Raw genomic sequence first — 16,869 nt, 5'->3', positions numbered from 1 at the left:
AGTCAGAGAAAACTATAATTTGAAAAGATGTGTGCCTCTGTGTTCACTGCCGCCCTGGGGTGGCTCAGACAGTAAAGAATCCGCCTGCCAAGCAAGAGACCTGGGTTTGATCCCTGGGTCAGGAAGATGCCCTGAAGAAGGGAATGGCTAGCCACTCCAGTGTTCTTGCCTGGAGAATTCCATGGACAGAGGAGCCTGGCAGGCTACAGTCCATGGGGTTGCAAAGAATCAGACATGACTGAGCAACTAACACTTTCACTTTATTATTATTATACATGCACCCTTATGTTCATAGCAGCACTATCTACAATAGTCAAGACACAGAAATAATCCAAATGCCCATCAACAGATGAATGGAAAAAGAAGATTTGGTGCATACACAATGGAATACTACTCAGCATTTTAAAAAAAAAAAAAAAGCCATTTGCAGCAACATGGATGGAACTAGAGATGATCACACCAAGTGAAGTTAAGTCAGGAAGAGAAATATTACTTATATGTGGAATCTAAAATATGCCACAAATGAACTTATCGAAAACACAGAAACCAACTTACAGACGTAGAGAACAGATTTGTGGCTGCCAAGGGGAGCGAGTGGGTTGGAGGAAGAAAAGGATGGGAGTTTGCAGTTAGCAGAAGCAAACTATTATATACATAGGACAGAGAAACAACAAGGTCCTACTGTACAGCACAGGGAACTATATTCAATATCCTGGGATAAGCCATAATGGAAAAGAAGATGAAAAAGAATGTACGCATATGTATAACTGAATCATTTGCTCTACAGCAGAAATTAATACAACATTGCAAATCAAGTATACTTTAATTTAAAAAAAAAAAACAAAACAGTATCCCTAAGTAAAGATCAAAAAGAAGTAAAATGTGCTTTTCTTTTCCTTGCCTTCTTGCAGGTCTGAATGTCTGAAAGAAATGATCTGAGAAGAGACTCAGGCCTTAAACAAACACTACCATTTTTGCTAACCGGACAAGGACTGTCAAACAGGGCCTGCAGAGCCTGCGATCATGCCCATCCCAGACTGATGGGTGCTCGCTCTAGCACAATGCCCTTGGACAGTTGTCTTTTTCTCCTGGGCCATAACGATTTTTTACTCTTAATGCTGAACACCAAAAATACTGGAGTGGGTAGCCATTTCCTTCTCCAGGGGATCCTCCCGACTCAGGGATAAACCCAGGTCTCCCGCATTGCAGGTGGATTCTTTACCAGGTGAGCCACAAAGGAAGCCCCCCGTAACAGCTTTTTAATCTTAATGCAGAACACCAAGAATATCAGAGTGGGTAGCCATTTCCTTCTCCAAGGGATAGTCCCGACCCAGGGATAGAACCCAGGTGTCCTGCATTACAGACGGAGCCACAGGGAAGCCTAATATAATAAATAACTTTTTATTCTAAATACTGAAAACCAAACTCCTTGCTTTTCCTTAATTCCTAGATTCCATCATTCAAGATCTTTCAGATAATTGCTGGTGGTGAGAGTACTGATTTCAAAATCAGACAGATCTAGGTTTCCTGGCCTGGACACCCCATCAGAATGTAACATCCATGGTTTCCATTCATAAAACAAAGTTAAAAGTATGCAAATGGATGGTCGTTTCTGAAAAGGTTCACGGCGACATGCACATTCCACCCCCAAAGACAGAGCTCATGCCCCAGCCCCAGCTCATGAAGCATCAGGGTCCTCCCCTTGACTCCAGCTTCATTAAGAAAAAGCTCCAGTCTTTGTGGCTTCTGGGATCTAAAATGCAAAAGGAAGCAGACATTCCCAGAAACAACCCGGCAGAGGGCAGCCCGGCCTGTCCGGGGACCAACCTGATGCGAAGGAATCAAAGCGCCTGCCAGCCTCAGCCGTCCCCCTGTGCAGGCTCAGGTCATTTAGAGCCCCATGTGGGAGAGGAGTTTGGGAGCCTATGGAGAGTCATGTTCTTAATGGCTTTGGAGATCCTTCTCCAATTTGAATTTTTTGGAAGGCCCTTGAATAACCCATGATAGGAAAACCCAGATGATGGAAATTCTGTCTTAACGGAGCCTGCTGCACGCAGCAGTGGAACCTCCCAGGGCCGCCACAGGCCACCGTCGCAGTGGAGTCTCACAGTCTTTGGAGCTGGCAAAGCTCCAAGGAGAGAATGGTTTGGAAGGAAGAGAAAGACCAGCACAGCCTCAGCCATGCTCTTTCCCTTCTCCTCTTTTCCTTAGGCTGTAAGGTATGCTAAGAGGAGGGGGACTTGGGGTCTGATAGAACCAGATTGAAATGATTCCAATTCAGGGAAATTATTTAACTCCACTGAGTCATGCTTGACTCTTTGTGACCCCGTGGACTGTAGCCTGCCAGGTTTCTCAGTCCATGGGATTCTCCAGGCAAGAATACTGGAGTGGGTTGCCATTTCCTTTTTCAGGGGATCTTCCAACCCAGGGCTCAAACCCATGTCTCCTGCAGGTCCTGCACTGGCAGGTGGATTCTTTACCACCGAGTCACTAGGGAGGCCCATCTTTACTTTATTTAAGTATTAATTCTTAGCCATTCTGTGATCTTAGGCAAAGTACTTAATTTACCTAAGCCTCAGTTTTCTCATTGGAAATGGAAACCCGCTCCAGTATTCTTGCCTGGAAAATCTCATGGACAGAAGAGCCTGGCAGGCTACAGTCCACAGGGTAGCAAAGAGCTGGACATGACTTAGCAACTAAATGATAACAACAGTTTCTCATATGTAAGAGTATTGTGCCTACCTCCCGGGACTGAGCAATATAATAAGTATAGGTCAAAGTGCCTGACAATCCATAAGGGTAAGTTGCTTCCCTGCCCTCTCCCCTGACACAGAGCCACACCATGTCCCCCAGAAGATGACGATCAGAGAGCCTCTGATGTAAGCCCCAGGAAGCTGCAGAGCTGCCTACACTCACAACCTGAAGGGCCGCTGTCCCCTCGGCCCCTGCCGGTGCCATGGTGTTCATGAGAGGCTGGGGCCATGCTAACCGTGGCCTACGTCCCCTGATCAAGAGAGTTATAAATAGGAGGCTCTTCCACTGGACCAGCGGTCTTTAGAGCCAAGGCATTACTCACTATTATTTTCTTGGCCAAACTACAGCCTAAAATCCAGACTGAATCTAAGGGTTCAACCCCTGGGTTGGGAAGATCCCCTGGAGGAGGATGTCAGCCCACTACAGTATTCTCGCCCAGAAAACCCCATAGACAGAGGAACCTGGCGGGCTACAGTCCATGGGGTCACAAAGAGTTGGAGACAACTGAAGCAACTTGGCATACTGAAAGGAAGGGCTAAGCACCAAACAGCACTTTCCCCTGCTTCATTGATACAATTTTATCAACTCCAGGCACATACCTAATCTTTCATATCTAAAGCTAACAATCCAAGTTATCATTTCAGGTTCTATATACCTTAAGTTAATGAAGTAGATTTATGAGAGATATAAAAATATTTCATGGGCTTAGGAAGATGTGGACATGAGACCTCACTGTAAGGAGGGATATAGGATATACTCAAGATTTTTCCAACCTACAAAGGTTTCCAAATTTACACTGTTTTAAAAGTTCTTGCTTAATCTACATTTTCATTCATCAGTCGCCTGAAGAAGATGTGGACATGAGATCTCACTGTAAGGAGGGATATAGAATATACTCGAGATTTTTCCAACCTACAAAGGCTTCCAAATTTACATTGTTTAAAAAGTTCTTGCTTAATCTACACTTTCATTCATCAGTCGCCTGAAGTAGAGCAGCAGCTTCTTGTCCTTTGTCTCCTTGAGGATTGCACCCACAGCCTCAGCACCAACTCCCGTCCAGAGAGAATCAAATTCCCCACGCCTCTGACCTAGGACGGCTCTGACCATCCCAGTATGGCAGGAATGGCGTTATAGGGGTTCCAAGGCTTTGTCACCAGTTCAGATGGCTTCTGCCCCCAGGAAGGAGGCCAGGCTAGATGACTGGGTGGCAAAGGCTGCGTGCAGGAGGGAGGCCCCATGACAGCTAGTGCTTTGGGGCCAGCTGCAAAGCCAGGGGACCATGACTGCGTGAATGACCCAGCTGAGCCACACCCAGATTTCTAACCCACGCACTCATGAGACATAACGGATTCTTGTTGTAGCCCACTGTAATGTTTGGGGGCAGCTTGCTATGTGGCAAGACAAGACAGACACAAACGCTATCATGACTCAGGCCCGAGAAGCAGTGATTCACCCACGGGGAAGGGATATGCTCTTTCTGTATCCCAAAGTGTCCAGAGCTCACACAACACTGGGTCGTAAATGCCCTATAGGTGCCCCGAGATGCCCTCAGGGAGGAGCAGCGGCTTACCCTCTTGGAGTTTCACAAGAAGGGTCCCTGCAACCATGGTTCTGCCTGGCGTGAGACCAGCTCTGTCTGCAACAGGGCAGTGACTTCGCTCTCCCCTGGGAACAGGCCCCTGGCAAGTCCCAGTCAGCAGAGCATACTGCTCCAACAGGGAACCATTCAGCCACCCAAAGGGGGATGCTGGTCCCAGCAGAGGAATTCAGACACAGAGGCTCAGTCAGACCCACAAAGCATTGCCAGGGTTCTCCAGTCTCGTGCAGGGTTCCTTAGAGGGAAGCAAGGCTGGACCACGGCGTGTGGGTGGAGGTCAGGTCAATAACATGGCATCTTTCCAAGGACTCTGTAGGCATGCACCCACATTTCTGTGGAGGACAGGCTGAGTGTCCCATGGTGTGAGTCAGAGGAGGAGGACTATGGTAATCTCACTGTCTAGACCAGCAATTCAGTCCTGGCTCCTAACTCACATACGATGCTCTGCAAAGCAGACCTGCTCACCCCAAGCACTTTATCCCAGAATTCCTCTGCTAACATGGACTCTTCCTCATAGATACAGTTTCCTCACCTTGTGTTAGGTGTCTAGTAATAGTTGTGTCCAACTCTTGAGAGTCCACTATGGACTGTAGCCTGCCAGGCTCCTCCATCCATGGGATTCTCCAGGCAAGAATACTGGAGTGGGTTGCTCTTTCATCCTCCAAGGGGATCTTCCCCACCTAGAGATCTAATCTGCATCTATCTCTTGTATCTCCTGCATTGCCAGGTGGATTCTTACCACTGCGCCACCTGGGAAGCCCTGCTAGATGTCTAGTAATGATTTAATTTAGTGCCTTTTCCAGATTGGCTCTGGGGCACGTACCTCTAAGGTGGCCAGGCCTCTCACCTGACCCCTAGGGCAGGGAGTTTTTAATTTTTTAATTGGAGGAAAATTGCTTTACAATGTTGTGTTGGTTTCTGCCATACAACAATGCAAATCTGTCATAATTTTATATATATATATATATATATATATATATATATCCTCCCTCTTGAGCTTTCCTCCCCTCCCACCCATCTAGGTCATCACTGAGCACCAGGCTGGGCTCCCTGTGCTCTATAGCAGCTTCCCGCAAGCTAGCTATTTCACACATGCAAGTGTATACATATCATCGCTACTCTCTCAATTTGTCCCACTCTCTTCTTCCCCCTCTGCGTCCACAAGTCTGCTCTCTACATCTGTGTCTCCATTCCTTCCCTGCACATAGGTTCATTAATACCACTGTTCTAGATTCCACAATCACATGTTAACATTGGCTATATTCAGTTGCAGTGAGGCGGATGAACCTACAACCTGTTATACAGAGTCAAGTTGATCAGAAAAGACAGACTTTCAGAGCATGGTCTCTGCCTCAGGCCTCAGCACCACCAGGGATCTAGTTAGAAGTGCAGATACTGGGCCCCACCCAGACCTACTGAATCAGGGCCCAGCACTGCCCTTCAAGCTCTCCAGGTGACTTGAATCATGATAGTACGATGCCCTTAACCTCGCCACCCACTGGAATCACCTGGGAGCTTTGACATGACTGATGCCTGGGTCCCACTCAAAAACTCGTGATCGATCGGCTTGGTGAGAAGTGCAGCCATGACGAGAGGATTCTAAAAATAAAGCTCCTCATATGATTCTAATGTTGAGTCAAGGCTGGGGACCCTAGAGAAAAGGGTTTCACGAAACTCTGCTGGAAGCCTAATCACTGATCAACGCCTGCCAAAGGAGGCCGTGAGCTCAAGGGGTTTCATATCTGCATATAATGGAAGCCAAGGCTTCTCATTTGTACCAGGTTCACTTCAGGCCTCTTTTTCACCAAAGACCCTGATCACTGTTACAAACTTTGCTTGTGTTGACCATATGGGTGGGTCTGTGGTTTGAAAGGAAACACATTCACACTCGTTAAATAGAAGGACAGACAGCCTGGCTAAGAAAAGGACCTGTAAGCAGTGGTGGTAACCTGTGAGAAGGCAAAAGCGTTTGCCAAGATCTGCAATAATGAGGCGAGGAAGAAGGCAAGTGTCTGGCATTTCAAGCCAGTAGGACACACACAGGTTTATTATCATCTGCAGGACAGGACGATGGGCCGGTGACGTGCCCTTGACAACGGCTTACAGAGAGCGGATGCCCACTGTCCCACCTTTTTACACCAAGCGACTTTGTTTCAGAAGCAAAGGCCTTGTAAAACTTTTATTTGTGGTCAAAAGCTATCTATTTAATGCCTTTTTATTGTATTGAATAGTATTTTTCACCAGACCCTTACTTTCTAAGACCGAGGGTCTGGTGAACCCCGGTATTCATGTTTGCTCTGATGACAGGTCTAAGCTAAATCTAAGAGTTTGGGGTGGGGAGAGTCTTGAAGTAGGTCACAGGTGGCCCAACAGAAGACAGAGCCCAGGAACAGCATGGGACCAGAGGCTCCTGGCAGGCCCGGGTCTCGTCCCTTGGTCACACAGGTCAAGGTCATCACTAAGATGTTGGTAAAGAAGAATGAGACTCTGACATCAGAGCTAAGAACCCTTTACTAAAATCAGTATTTCTCCATTTCTAATGTGCAAAACCACATCTGGGAACCTTATTAATATGCAGGCTCTGATTCACTAGGTTCCTAGGGGATGCTGGGCCATGGACCACACTCTAAGAAGCATGTTGTGGGCATGTGCAGAGGATGGAGGTGGGAACGGTAGCTGGGGAAGGGAGGCACCAGCTTGAGGCTGGATCAGGGCATTCCAGATTTTTTCAGAACACGTTTCACCCCTAGGAGGCTGATCCTGCCAGGAACCCAATGTGCGTCAATGGTTGAGGAGGACCTATTCTAAGGAAAGAGGAAGCTAGGCAACTAGCATTGAGGCTCCTTTAAAACAGAGGCTTGATTCTGAGTGTGTCTTTGTCATTCAGATCTGCAACAGGGCGCAGCACCCAGTGACTCAGGTTTGAGTCTATCCAAGAACAAGTAAGTTAAAGCAATAAATAGTTGTGGCTTATAGTACAGTAAAAATGGTACAGAGCACTGTGGGGTAAAGACAAAGGAGGGCCTGGCCTCTCACTCACAGCGGCTGGGACAGAAGGGCTGCATGGGCGCCCCCCACCCAGCCTTGCTGGCCCAGAGGCCTCAGGGAAGCACTGTGACCAAACCGGACACAGGCATCTCAGAGTTGAACAACCCAACTCATTACCCAGATCTTAGCTACTCACAACAGAAGACAAGTACTGTCTGTTGAGAGACAGCTTCTTCAAGGAATACACTGTTAACTGAGCTCCACGAACAGGCAGGGGTACTGATGACCCGGAATAAATTCATAGCTGGCCAGAGAGATTTCTTCTTTGAAATGATAGTGTGGCTACATCATTCATTCCTTTATTTCAACACTTACTAAGTGCATCCATGCCAGGCACGAAACTAGGCACCAGGGATCTAAGGAGAGCCAGGACACGGGCTCTCCACTCCAAAGAGCGAGGGCAGACACACGAACAGAATACTAACCACGCAAGATGAGAACAGGAGGAGGGGCTGACGCAGGGGCTATAAGAAGAGACTACACACACCAGAAGAAACCAGATCTTCAGTCTGGGGCTACAAGAAGGAGCTCGCTGGGCCAGGAATTTCTCAGCTGAATTTTGAAGGCAGGGGAAGAAAAGGTGCAGAGAGAAAAAAGGGTCTTGCAGCAAACAGCACGAGACGTGGAAAACCCATCTAAAGAACGGTGAGTTAGTTCTTTGATGAGGGTAGTTTGTGTGGCTGGGGCACGGGGTGTGTGGAAGGGGAAATGGTAAGAGATGAAGCCAGTGCCATAGCCACAATTATTCGAGCCGCAGCAGTTCAAAGGGAGGATTCCAACTGCTCGCAAGAAACATTAGTCTTCTCACCAAATCTTTCAGTCTACTATAAGCAGCCATCATGTTGATATTCTTAATTAAACTCCTTAGGGACTTCAAAGTTTTTTCATATTAAAAAAAGATGCCAGCTTGGTTTAATAAATTACAGCATAGCCATAACATGAAACCCTACACAGTCATTAAAAGTACTATTGTAAAGTATTAATGGTGATGTGCTAAAATATGAACAATGTTTTAAATTTAAAAGGGAATTTAAATAGATTTTTTTGCCCACTGGCGAGCATATAAACACACATCTACCACTATAATATGTTCATATGATCCTAATTTTATGTGAGTAAAAATATGTATTCATGTATTGATGATAGGAAAGAAGAATATATTTGATAAAATGAGGGAAAAATAAGGTTTTTTAAAAAGATGCCAACGTTTAAAAAGAAATCTTAGCACACACATATTTGAACATCTCTACTTTGTTTGGGGTAGAGGAAATACAAAAATGAAGAAATGTTATCTGTCAGTTGAACACCAGGTTCTATTCCTGGGTATGCCACCAGCCAGCTGTTGACCTTGAAAGAAAAAAGACCATTAAACTGCTCATCTCTGAAAGGAGTATACGGACCCGTGAGATTCCACCGAGCACTCACGGTGCATGCATTTGTGAAGTGAGAGCAGATCTCTCAAGGAGCTCAGAATCAAGGAAAGGAGCAATAATCAGACATGGCTCTCCAGCAGCCAGCCTTACCAAGACTGATGGGAAATCCCCAGGAATTCTTGACATCCCCCCACATCCGCCCAGCAGCAATGCAGGAAATCTAGTCCACTATCTTCAGCAGACTCAATGGGACCATTTCCTTAATGAAACCCCCCTGCAGTCCCAGATACTAAGCCAGAGGCTTTCCTTTCAAGCCCTCCCTCCATCACCCCATTCCTCCCATTTCCTTCCCCTCCCTCAATCTGGTATAAAAATCCAGTCCTTTCATCAGCAGCATGCAATTTCCAAGGCACCCAAGTGTGTGAGGAATCAACAATGAACCTGGAAAGCATCTGGCAGGAGATCTTGTCATTCCTTGCAAGCTGCCCCAGAAGACTGAGGCCAACAGAACAGAACAGACTGTCCCACAAGGTCCTTTAAACCAAACCCAACAGATGTTTTTAACCATTCCTGATGATACATTTTTACTTAACAAAAATTAAGTCCGGTGTTATTTCAAATGTTCTTCCTCCCCTAGCCACAATGAAAAATCATGATATTTACCTGATATCCAACTCCTGACTATGCAATTGAACCAAGACCCAGACTAATGCCAGCCAGCTCTGCATTTAACACCCAGGTGCCAAGAGAGTTTCCTTCACTCTGTTCTCACACTTACTCACATGTACATCTCAATTTAAAGCACTACAGAAGCTACTTACACTGTTATTTCTTCTTGATGGGCAGAATTCCCAAGCCAGAGTAAACATCGGTTAAAAACCTTGTGATCAACTGGGTAACCTTCCTCAAGGACACCATTTGTTTTTTGGTTGATATAAAACCGTTTTGTGGGCAATATATCATTTTGAATTTCTATACTGTATACATTCAAAGGAGATTAAAAACCAAGCAATTCTTTGGTCTGTTCTAAAAAGTCATATAAAATAGGTTCACACTTAAATAAGAGGTTTGAGCATCCTTGTTGAAATCAGAAACTCTTTTTAAGTTATTTGGGGAGCAAATAGGATTAATTAAAAAGCCAAGAAATACATATGGGTTTTTAAATGACTGGTCTCCTTAGACGAGATCATGGAACTAGAGTTATGCATCAGACTCTATTTCATAAAGATTCTGTTAGTGGGGGGAAAAAAAAAACCCAAAACCCAAGATCATGATCAGTACTGGCCTGGGCATCCTCTGACAGCTCAGTTCTTTGAAACCTGATAAAGAGAAAGCTAATCGGCTAGAATCAGGTGTGTTTCACTAGTGACTAAGCAAATCCAACATGATTACTAATAGCAGGGTAAAGTCCGCTCATCCTTTCAGCCCCAGCTCTAGCATCGCAGGGTTTAAGGGAGGGAGAAAAAGAGACACTGTTCGGTCTATTTCCTGGAATCATTCATTGATTTTTGAGAGTTGGCAAAGTTTCCCTAGAAGTAACCACTTAACATTTGAATTTTACATAGGAAAACACAAAACTGACTTATTGCTAATGTTGACTTACAAAATGCACAACATGCGAGTTGCCAGTTTAAGTTTTATTTGGGACAAAATGAGGACTGCAGCCCGGGAGACAGCTCTGAGAAACTGTTCCCAAGAAGCAGGGCGGAAAGTCAGTGTATATGAAATTTTGGTGACAGGGGAGTACATGAAACCAGCCACATATTCTTCCAGAAGGTTTCTACTAGTCTCATGAAGCTATTGCTGGTCACGAGGAACAGTCATCAGCATGAAGGATTTTAGTAATTGTCAAGATATGGGGAGATAAAAGAATTGGGCTCATAAAATCAGCTCCTGAGAATATCTAACTATCTGAAGACCTGTCCTGCCAGTCTTTCCCCCAGCACAGGGTGCCTCACTCATGCTCTCCACCCTGAACTCCTTCAGGGGGTGTTGAAGGTCAGCAGCTGCATTAGCTCATGATTTAATCCTTGTGGAGGGAGATGGTGAGCACCCAGGGCAAGTGCCAATTTGTAGTTGACACTCACTGGAAAAGCAACTGGATAGCCTATCACTGAATTTAACAGGGAAAGAAAAAACTTAAAATAGTAAATAAACAAGGTCAAAGTATTCAGGAACTAGAATAGCCGACCACCTACAATTTATCTGCAATGTGATCCATCATTTGGAACACCAAAGGTGCTATGTAATTAACATTCCAAACGTGCAATTCTGGGAAAACAAAACCAAGTGTGGCTTCATAAACTTTGGTGAAAACAAGAAAAATTGCTATGCAAATTAGCTGGCTTTTGAAACGTTACATTCATTTTGGAAATGAGAATTTTTGTCATGTACGTTTTGATTTTATATCATTAGCTCCCCTCAGGAAATTTGCGAGTGAGGCATTTCCAATTAGTTGTAGCAAGTTGTACATGTTAGCTGCTCAAAAACCAAGAAAAATGGGGAGTTGACCAAAAGGGTCTGTGACTTTTGCAAAGGTGTGGTGCCTTAAAATATGAAAATGAGATTTTGAGCTGGAGAAATGAAGACTAGTATCCTTTTTAGAGGAAGAGTTTGCAATAAAGAGGACCTGGAAGTATATGAATTATTGATGTGTTTTTATTTCCCAGGATATTTGGAAGAAGGTAAATACATTTTCTTCCAGGGGAAGGCCGTTATCTCCTGTATTAAAGAACCTCTGATTATTTTATATCTCAGTGCACACCTACACACTATTAATAACTCATAAAATTACATAGCACCCAACAGTGAGCAGAGCTGGCACTTGAAAAATCCACAGGGCAGAAACTTGGCCCCTATCTGGACACCGTTCTCTACAGAGGAGCCCTTTCGGTCAGTCTGAAAGCCCTGAAGAAGTTTAGAAAGCAGGTTGCTGATTGTCTTACAGGGAGACAGCTGTGCACCCTTGGGAGAAGCCTGTGTGCTTTGCAAAGTCCCCATTAGCACTTAAAACCCCAGCAGCTGACAGAACTTTTCCTGTACACCCAGGTGAAGACATTCTCACCATGCCAACGTTTTTCTCCTGCTTTCTTCCTATAACACATATGTATAAAAATGTTTTTTAAAAATTCACAAAAGAGTTCCAAGATTTCTGCCTCATTTAAGTAAAATCGAAGAGGAATCATAAGAGAATCTCACTTGCGGTTAGGAAAAGCTTCCACAGATCTAAGCTGCTTTTAATCACGGACAGAGCTATCCTTTGCTAGTTTTTGAAACAACATAAATCTGTGAAGCAGAAAATCCAATAAAGCATATACATTTTCCTCCATGTTTTTGATTCACAGTAATTTACCTACATTTACTTTTACATTATAGACAGATGGACTTCATGTAATTAAAACGCTCCAAGCAATTATATTTCAAAATACCATGACTTTGCAAACCCCCAAATGTATTTTTGAAGTAAAAAAGCAGTACTCCACTTAATATAGTTGTTTTAGCAACACTTCCAGTTTAAAGCGCGTTCTCTCCAATTACAAATCCGTTTTGCCTCTCGGTTATAACAGTTTCATCCATCTAACTGGAAGTAGTACTTGTTATTTAGAAACTGAAGGATTACTAGTCTTCCCACTGACAAAGAATATTTAACTGTTACTACCTTTTGAGTTTAACAAACATTAAAAAAAATATATATGCCAGCCCTCTGGCTTTCCTTCTCAAGAATCTTTGCAATAACTTATTTTATGTTACTGCATTTTAGTTCTTATTATACCTTTGCCCCCGGACGCTTAAAAGCCAGGCGCTCCAAAACCTGGCTCCCTGCGCCCACCGAGGCTGAACCAGGGGTCTTGGCCACTGAGCCGAAACGGCGAGTTCGAGCCCCTAAATGCCCTAGAGTTTTGGCGCCCCAGTGGGGGCTACCTCCACACTAACCCGGGGGCAACCTTCTGGTCCCGCAGCCAGTTTCCCCAACACCCGGCAAAGGCGCGGACCTCACCGATTCCTCAAATCGCATCTTTTGTCCCAAATAGTTTCCTTTCGGAACTTAAAAAACTAGACTTGCAATTCTGAAACTTAACGGGATTTGGGTCCTCGACTGCCCTCGGCACGGTCACTCAGGTCGGGGACCTGGGCGAGTCTCCACTCCGGTGGCTGCGCGCAGCGCGCTCAGGAGCCGCGAACCACGAGCGGCGGCGAGGAGTCGACGCCGGGGAACGTTCCCCGGGACACGCGGGCTCGGGAGCCCTGAGTGGCTCGAAGGGTTCCAGCTGTCGCCATCTCCTGGGATCTGTGTGCTCCCGCCGGGCACGCGATCCCCTCCCCAAGGGCTCACCTCCTTCCTTCGGGAGGTGCTACGTCGCCGTCAGTGCCCAACATCGCCTAGCCCCCGGGCAGCCTCGCGGGCATCCCTCGGAGCCGCTGTCCCGGGGGGGGCCCCCGCGAACCCGGCCAGAACCTCTGGGAACAGGCTCTGGATGTCTGGCAGGTCCGAGCTCGCGGCACTCCCTGAGCCCAGAACCGGGGTGGGGGTCAGTTGGCTTGCGGGAGGTCTCCAGGCGCCAAGGAGCCGCCTCAACGCGGAGCCGAGGGCGGCGATGCTCGCGGACTCCAGATAGCGGCTCTCCAGGGGCGCCCACCCCGACGGCCCGCCGGAGGAGAAAGAACGTCACGGCCCCAGGCGGCTAAACCGCAAATAGTGTCCCGATCCCCTCGGAGCCATGTTCCCCTCCCCCCGGGGGGGTGGCTCCAGGCCGCGCCTCACCTGTGACCAGCAGACCGCCAAGCAGCGCGCACAGCAGGACCCCGGTGTCCCAGCAGCTGACCATGGTGAGCGCGACGCGGCCTGCTCGCCCGGTGCCCGCGCTCCTCGCTGGCGCCCACCGCAGCCGGTTCCTTCTCGCTCCGCCGCCGCCGCCGGCCCTGCTCCCCGGGCGCCCCTCTCCGCAGCCCCAGCGGGAGACAGCCACTTCCCCCGGTAATCCTCGGAGCCCGGCGTTCTCTGGCCGCTGCCTTCCAGCCCCGGAGCCCGTTTCGAGCCGCCGCCGCCGCCGCCGCCTGGGAGGAGCCAGGAGGAGTGTCGCTCCGGCGCGCTCCGAGCCTCCACCGGACCTCGATGCAGAGGAGCCGAGGGCGGGGGCGATTTTTAACCTTTCCCCGGCCCACTTCCTACCCCGGCACCTCCTTCCAGTGACGTCAAGGGGTCCCCCACCCCTCATCCGCCTCCCCACCTACCCTCTTCCTCCGGGACCTGACTCCCTACGGCTCGGGAGTGGGCGGGGGCCGCGGCGGGCGGGGGCGGGAGCGCGCGTGGGGTGGCGCGGGCGGCGGCGCCCCCGGGGCACCGACCTGCAGGTTCAGGGTCCTGGCTCCGAGCTCCTGCCCCTCTCCCCTCCTCCTCCCCTTCGCTCTCAGGAAATCCTTGCTGTCTCCCTCCGCCCGGCTTACTCAGCCCTGGGGGCCGCCCGAAGCTGGGAAGGGGACGGGGCTGGCCCTCCACTGCCCGGCCCCCGGGGCGGAAAGTCCGACCCTGGGAAGCGAGCCGCGCCTCCGAGACGGTGTCCTTGGCACGGAGGGGCGAGGCGCAGGCCGGCTCCCTCCCGGTTTCCATGCTCTTCCCGCGCCGTCCCGCCGCCCGCCCCTCCCCCTCGACTCCCCCGACTGTCCCCAGACGGCTAGGACGGCGCCGGACACCCTGGGCACAGGGGTCCGCGCCAGGAGCGCCCGCGGGACCCGACACTTGGCTGGCACCTTCGAGATGACCGCGAAGCCGCCGGGGTCCCTGGGGAGCGCGTCTGTGTCTTTTCGGCCTCACAGATGAACCCGCCCAAGTCATTTCCTAAACTCGCCGCTTCTAGAAGCAAAACAAGCAATAACATCACGATACCTTTTGAAAGGCCGAAACGTGAAGCCGCTCCTGCAACATTCAAGGGCCGAGCGCTTGAACTTGATTAAATGCTCGAAAAGAATCTTTTCTGACGGCAGCTTGCTCCGCAAGGCGAGTGATTCCACTGCTCTTCGAACAAAACCCAGTGAAATTAACGTGAGACACTAGATCATTTGCGATGACACTAATTCCACCTCGTTCCCCAATTAGGTCTCCATTACCTCATAGGCTGATATCGTCCCAGGCTCCACGGAGCAGCCCAGTCTTGCCCCTGTAAATACCGCTGGTTTGAAAAATACTTCTATTGGTAACTGCCAGATAGTCACGATAAAAGGAGTGTGAAGGCTCCTAAACCCGGGGCCAGCGACTCTTCCTGAAGGACTGGACGGCCTCCCGCCTGACAAGGTTAGGCAGACCTGGAGTTGCCACACCTGTGGGTGGCAGGGCAAGGAGAGGTCCCCGCCGCGGGCGCTCCACGAGGGAACAGCGCACCGGGCGATGGGGCGCGGGAGTCGGAGCCCCACGCGGCTCCGAGGGGAGAAAGACCACTCGGAACCTGGGCGCGCCTATCGGCTTCTCCACTTTTGCTGCTTTTCCAGGGCTCCTTTCTCTCTCCTCCCTCAAGGCTGACTCCTTCAAAACCGCAGTATCATTCCGCGAACACTTCGTTAATTACGAATCGCAGGGTTAGAGGCTGATAACTGATCTCTCTTGCGACTGATCCCCCCCACCTTCGGTCACAGTCTGGGACACACCTGCAGAGCCGAGGTGTCCCTCTTGCCTCACTTCAGAGGTGCTTGTCCGTCCCATGCTCTATCCCCAGAAGCGGCTCTGCATCGCCCTTCTACAGCCCCTCTTGGAGCCGCGCATCGTGTTAGGGCCAAAAATGCCGAGATGGGAAGATGTCTTCCCAGGGGCTTAGTTCTGGAGAGGAGATTGATGCGTCAAGAGTATATGACATGACAGTTCGAGGATGCCAGTGCTGGAGGGAGCTTGAGTCCAAGATGGGCACAGAGATGAGGCGGTCTTTCCAAGAGCTCAGGAATGTTTCTTAGGAAAGACACTTAGCTGACTCCGGGGTGGGGTGTGTGTGTTGGTGGCGGCGGCGGGCGGGAGCAGTCCATAGGACAATCTATAAAAGTTTTTTTCAACCCTTCAAATGTTATTTGAGACACAACCCTCCACATGCCTGCTGCCAGAAATGAATCTACATCGAGTTTATTTATGAAGCCAGAAGGGCTATTTGATGGACAGCTGAAACAATTTCATAACCTCAGACGTCCATCAGCAATACTAGTATATTGTACATGCTCTGTCGCTCAGTCGTGTTCCCACTCTGCAAATCCATGGACTGTAGCCCGCCAGGCTCCTCTGTCCGTGGGATTCTCCAGGCAAGAATACTGGAGTGGGTTGCTGTGCCCTCCTCCAGGCGATCTTCGCCGCCGAGGGATGGAATCAGCGTCTCCTCCATCTTCTGCGTTGATTGGCAGGCGGATTCTTTACCACTGAGCCACCTTGGAAGCCCATAAGCCACCTGAAAGCCCTTATAAGCCTGGAATATGGCTCAGCGATTTAAGGTTAAAGAGTCCCAGTGGAATCTAACTTAATTTACACCAAAAACATTCTGCATTGAATGATCTCGCCCAAATTTCCCAACTATCCTTTTGAAAATTGCAGGCTTTTAATTATAGTCAGCAATTTACTTACTATTTCTTATTTTGTTACTTGGATTAGCCTCCTCACAGAGAACTCAAGATGCTACAAGTTGTCACAAGGTTTTGTTCTCATTTCACTCTAGCTCATAAATTTTAGCATTGAGAAAAACAAATAGCTAAGCTAAAATGATGGAAAATAAAGGTATGGCTCACAGCCCTCCCCACTGAAAAGAGATAATACTTTTGAATGAGAATAGGCTGCAGTGCTCTTCCAACTAAATCACTAAGGAAAGGGGTTTTATAGATAATAGTGATGGAAAAGATCAATTTCAATGTGCCTGGTGGGTATAAAAAGCTATTGAAATACACTATCTGCTTGCTTCCTGCTCAGATACAAAAGAACATTTCATCTCCTGCAAAACCAGACACTCTCACTTGTTATCAGCTACAAACATTCTCTTGAGGATTCCTATTCAGAGGCAGACTGTTGGTAAAACCAACAGCTTTAATATTCAAGACTGAACAATGATATGGGAGCATCATGTGAGAGACAGGAGG

The 16,869-nt window shown here is 48.2% G+C and overlaps 1 protein-coding gene across 1 annotated transcript in view; it reads right to left on the bottom strand.

Moving 5' to 3' along the window:
- FLT1 (fms related receptor tyrosine kinase 1) overlaps positions 1-13,766 on the bottom strand; it is a 206,570-nt gene extending 192,804 nt beyond the window's left edge. Inside the window, exon 1 of the mRNA XM_068984312.1 lies at positions 13,535-13,766. Coding sequence (XP_068840413.1) covers positions 13,535-13,598 — 64 coding nt within the window. The 5' untranslated portion in view covers positions 13,599-13,766. The remainder of the gene's footprint in view (positions 1-13,534) is intronic.
- Between the last annotated feature and the right edge of the window lie 3,103 nt (positions 13,767-16,869).

The sequence above is a fragment of the Capricornis sumatraensis genome, chromosome 12 (assembly GCF_032405125.1).
Source record: "Capricornis sumatraensis isolate serow.1 chromosome 12, serow.2, whole genome shotgun sequence".
NCBI classification, from domain to species: Eukaryota; Metazoa; Chordata; class Mammalia; order Artiodactyla; family Bovidae; genus Capricornis; species Capricornis sumatraensis.
The sequence above is the reverse complement of the archived record's forward strand: the minus strand, read 5'-3'. Positions and strand labels throughout refer to the sequence as shown.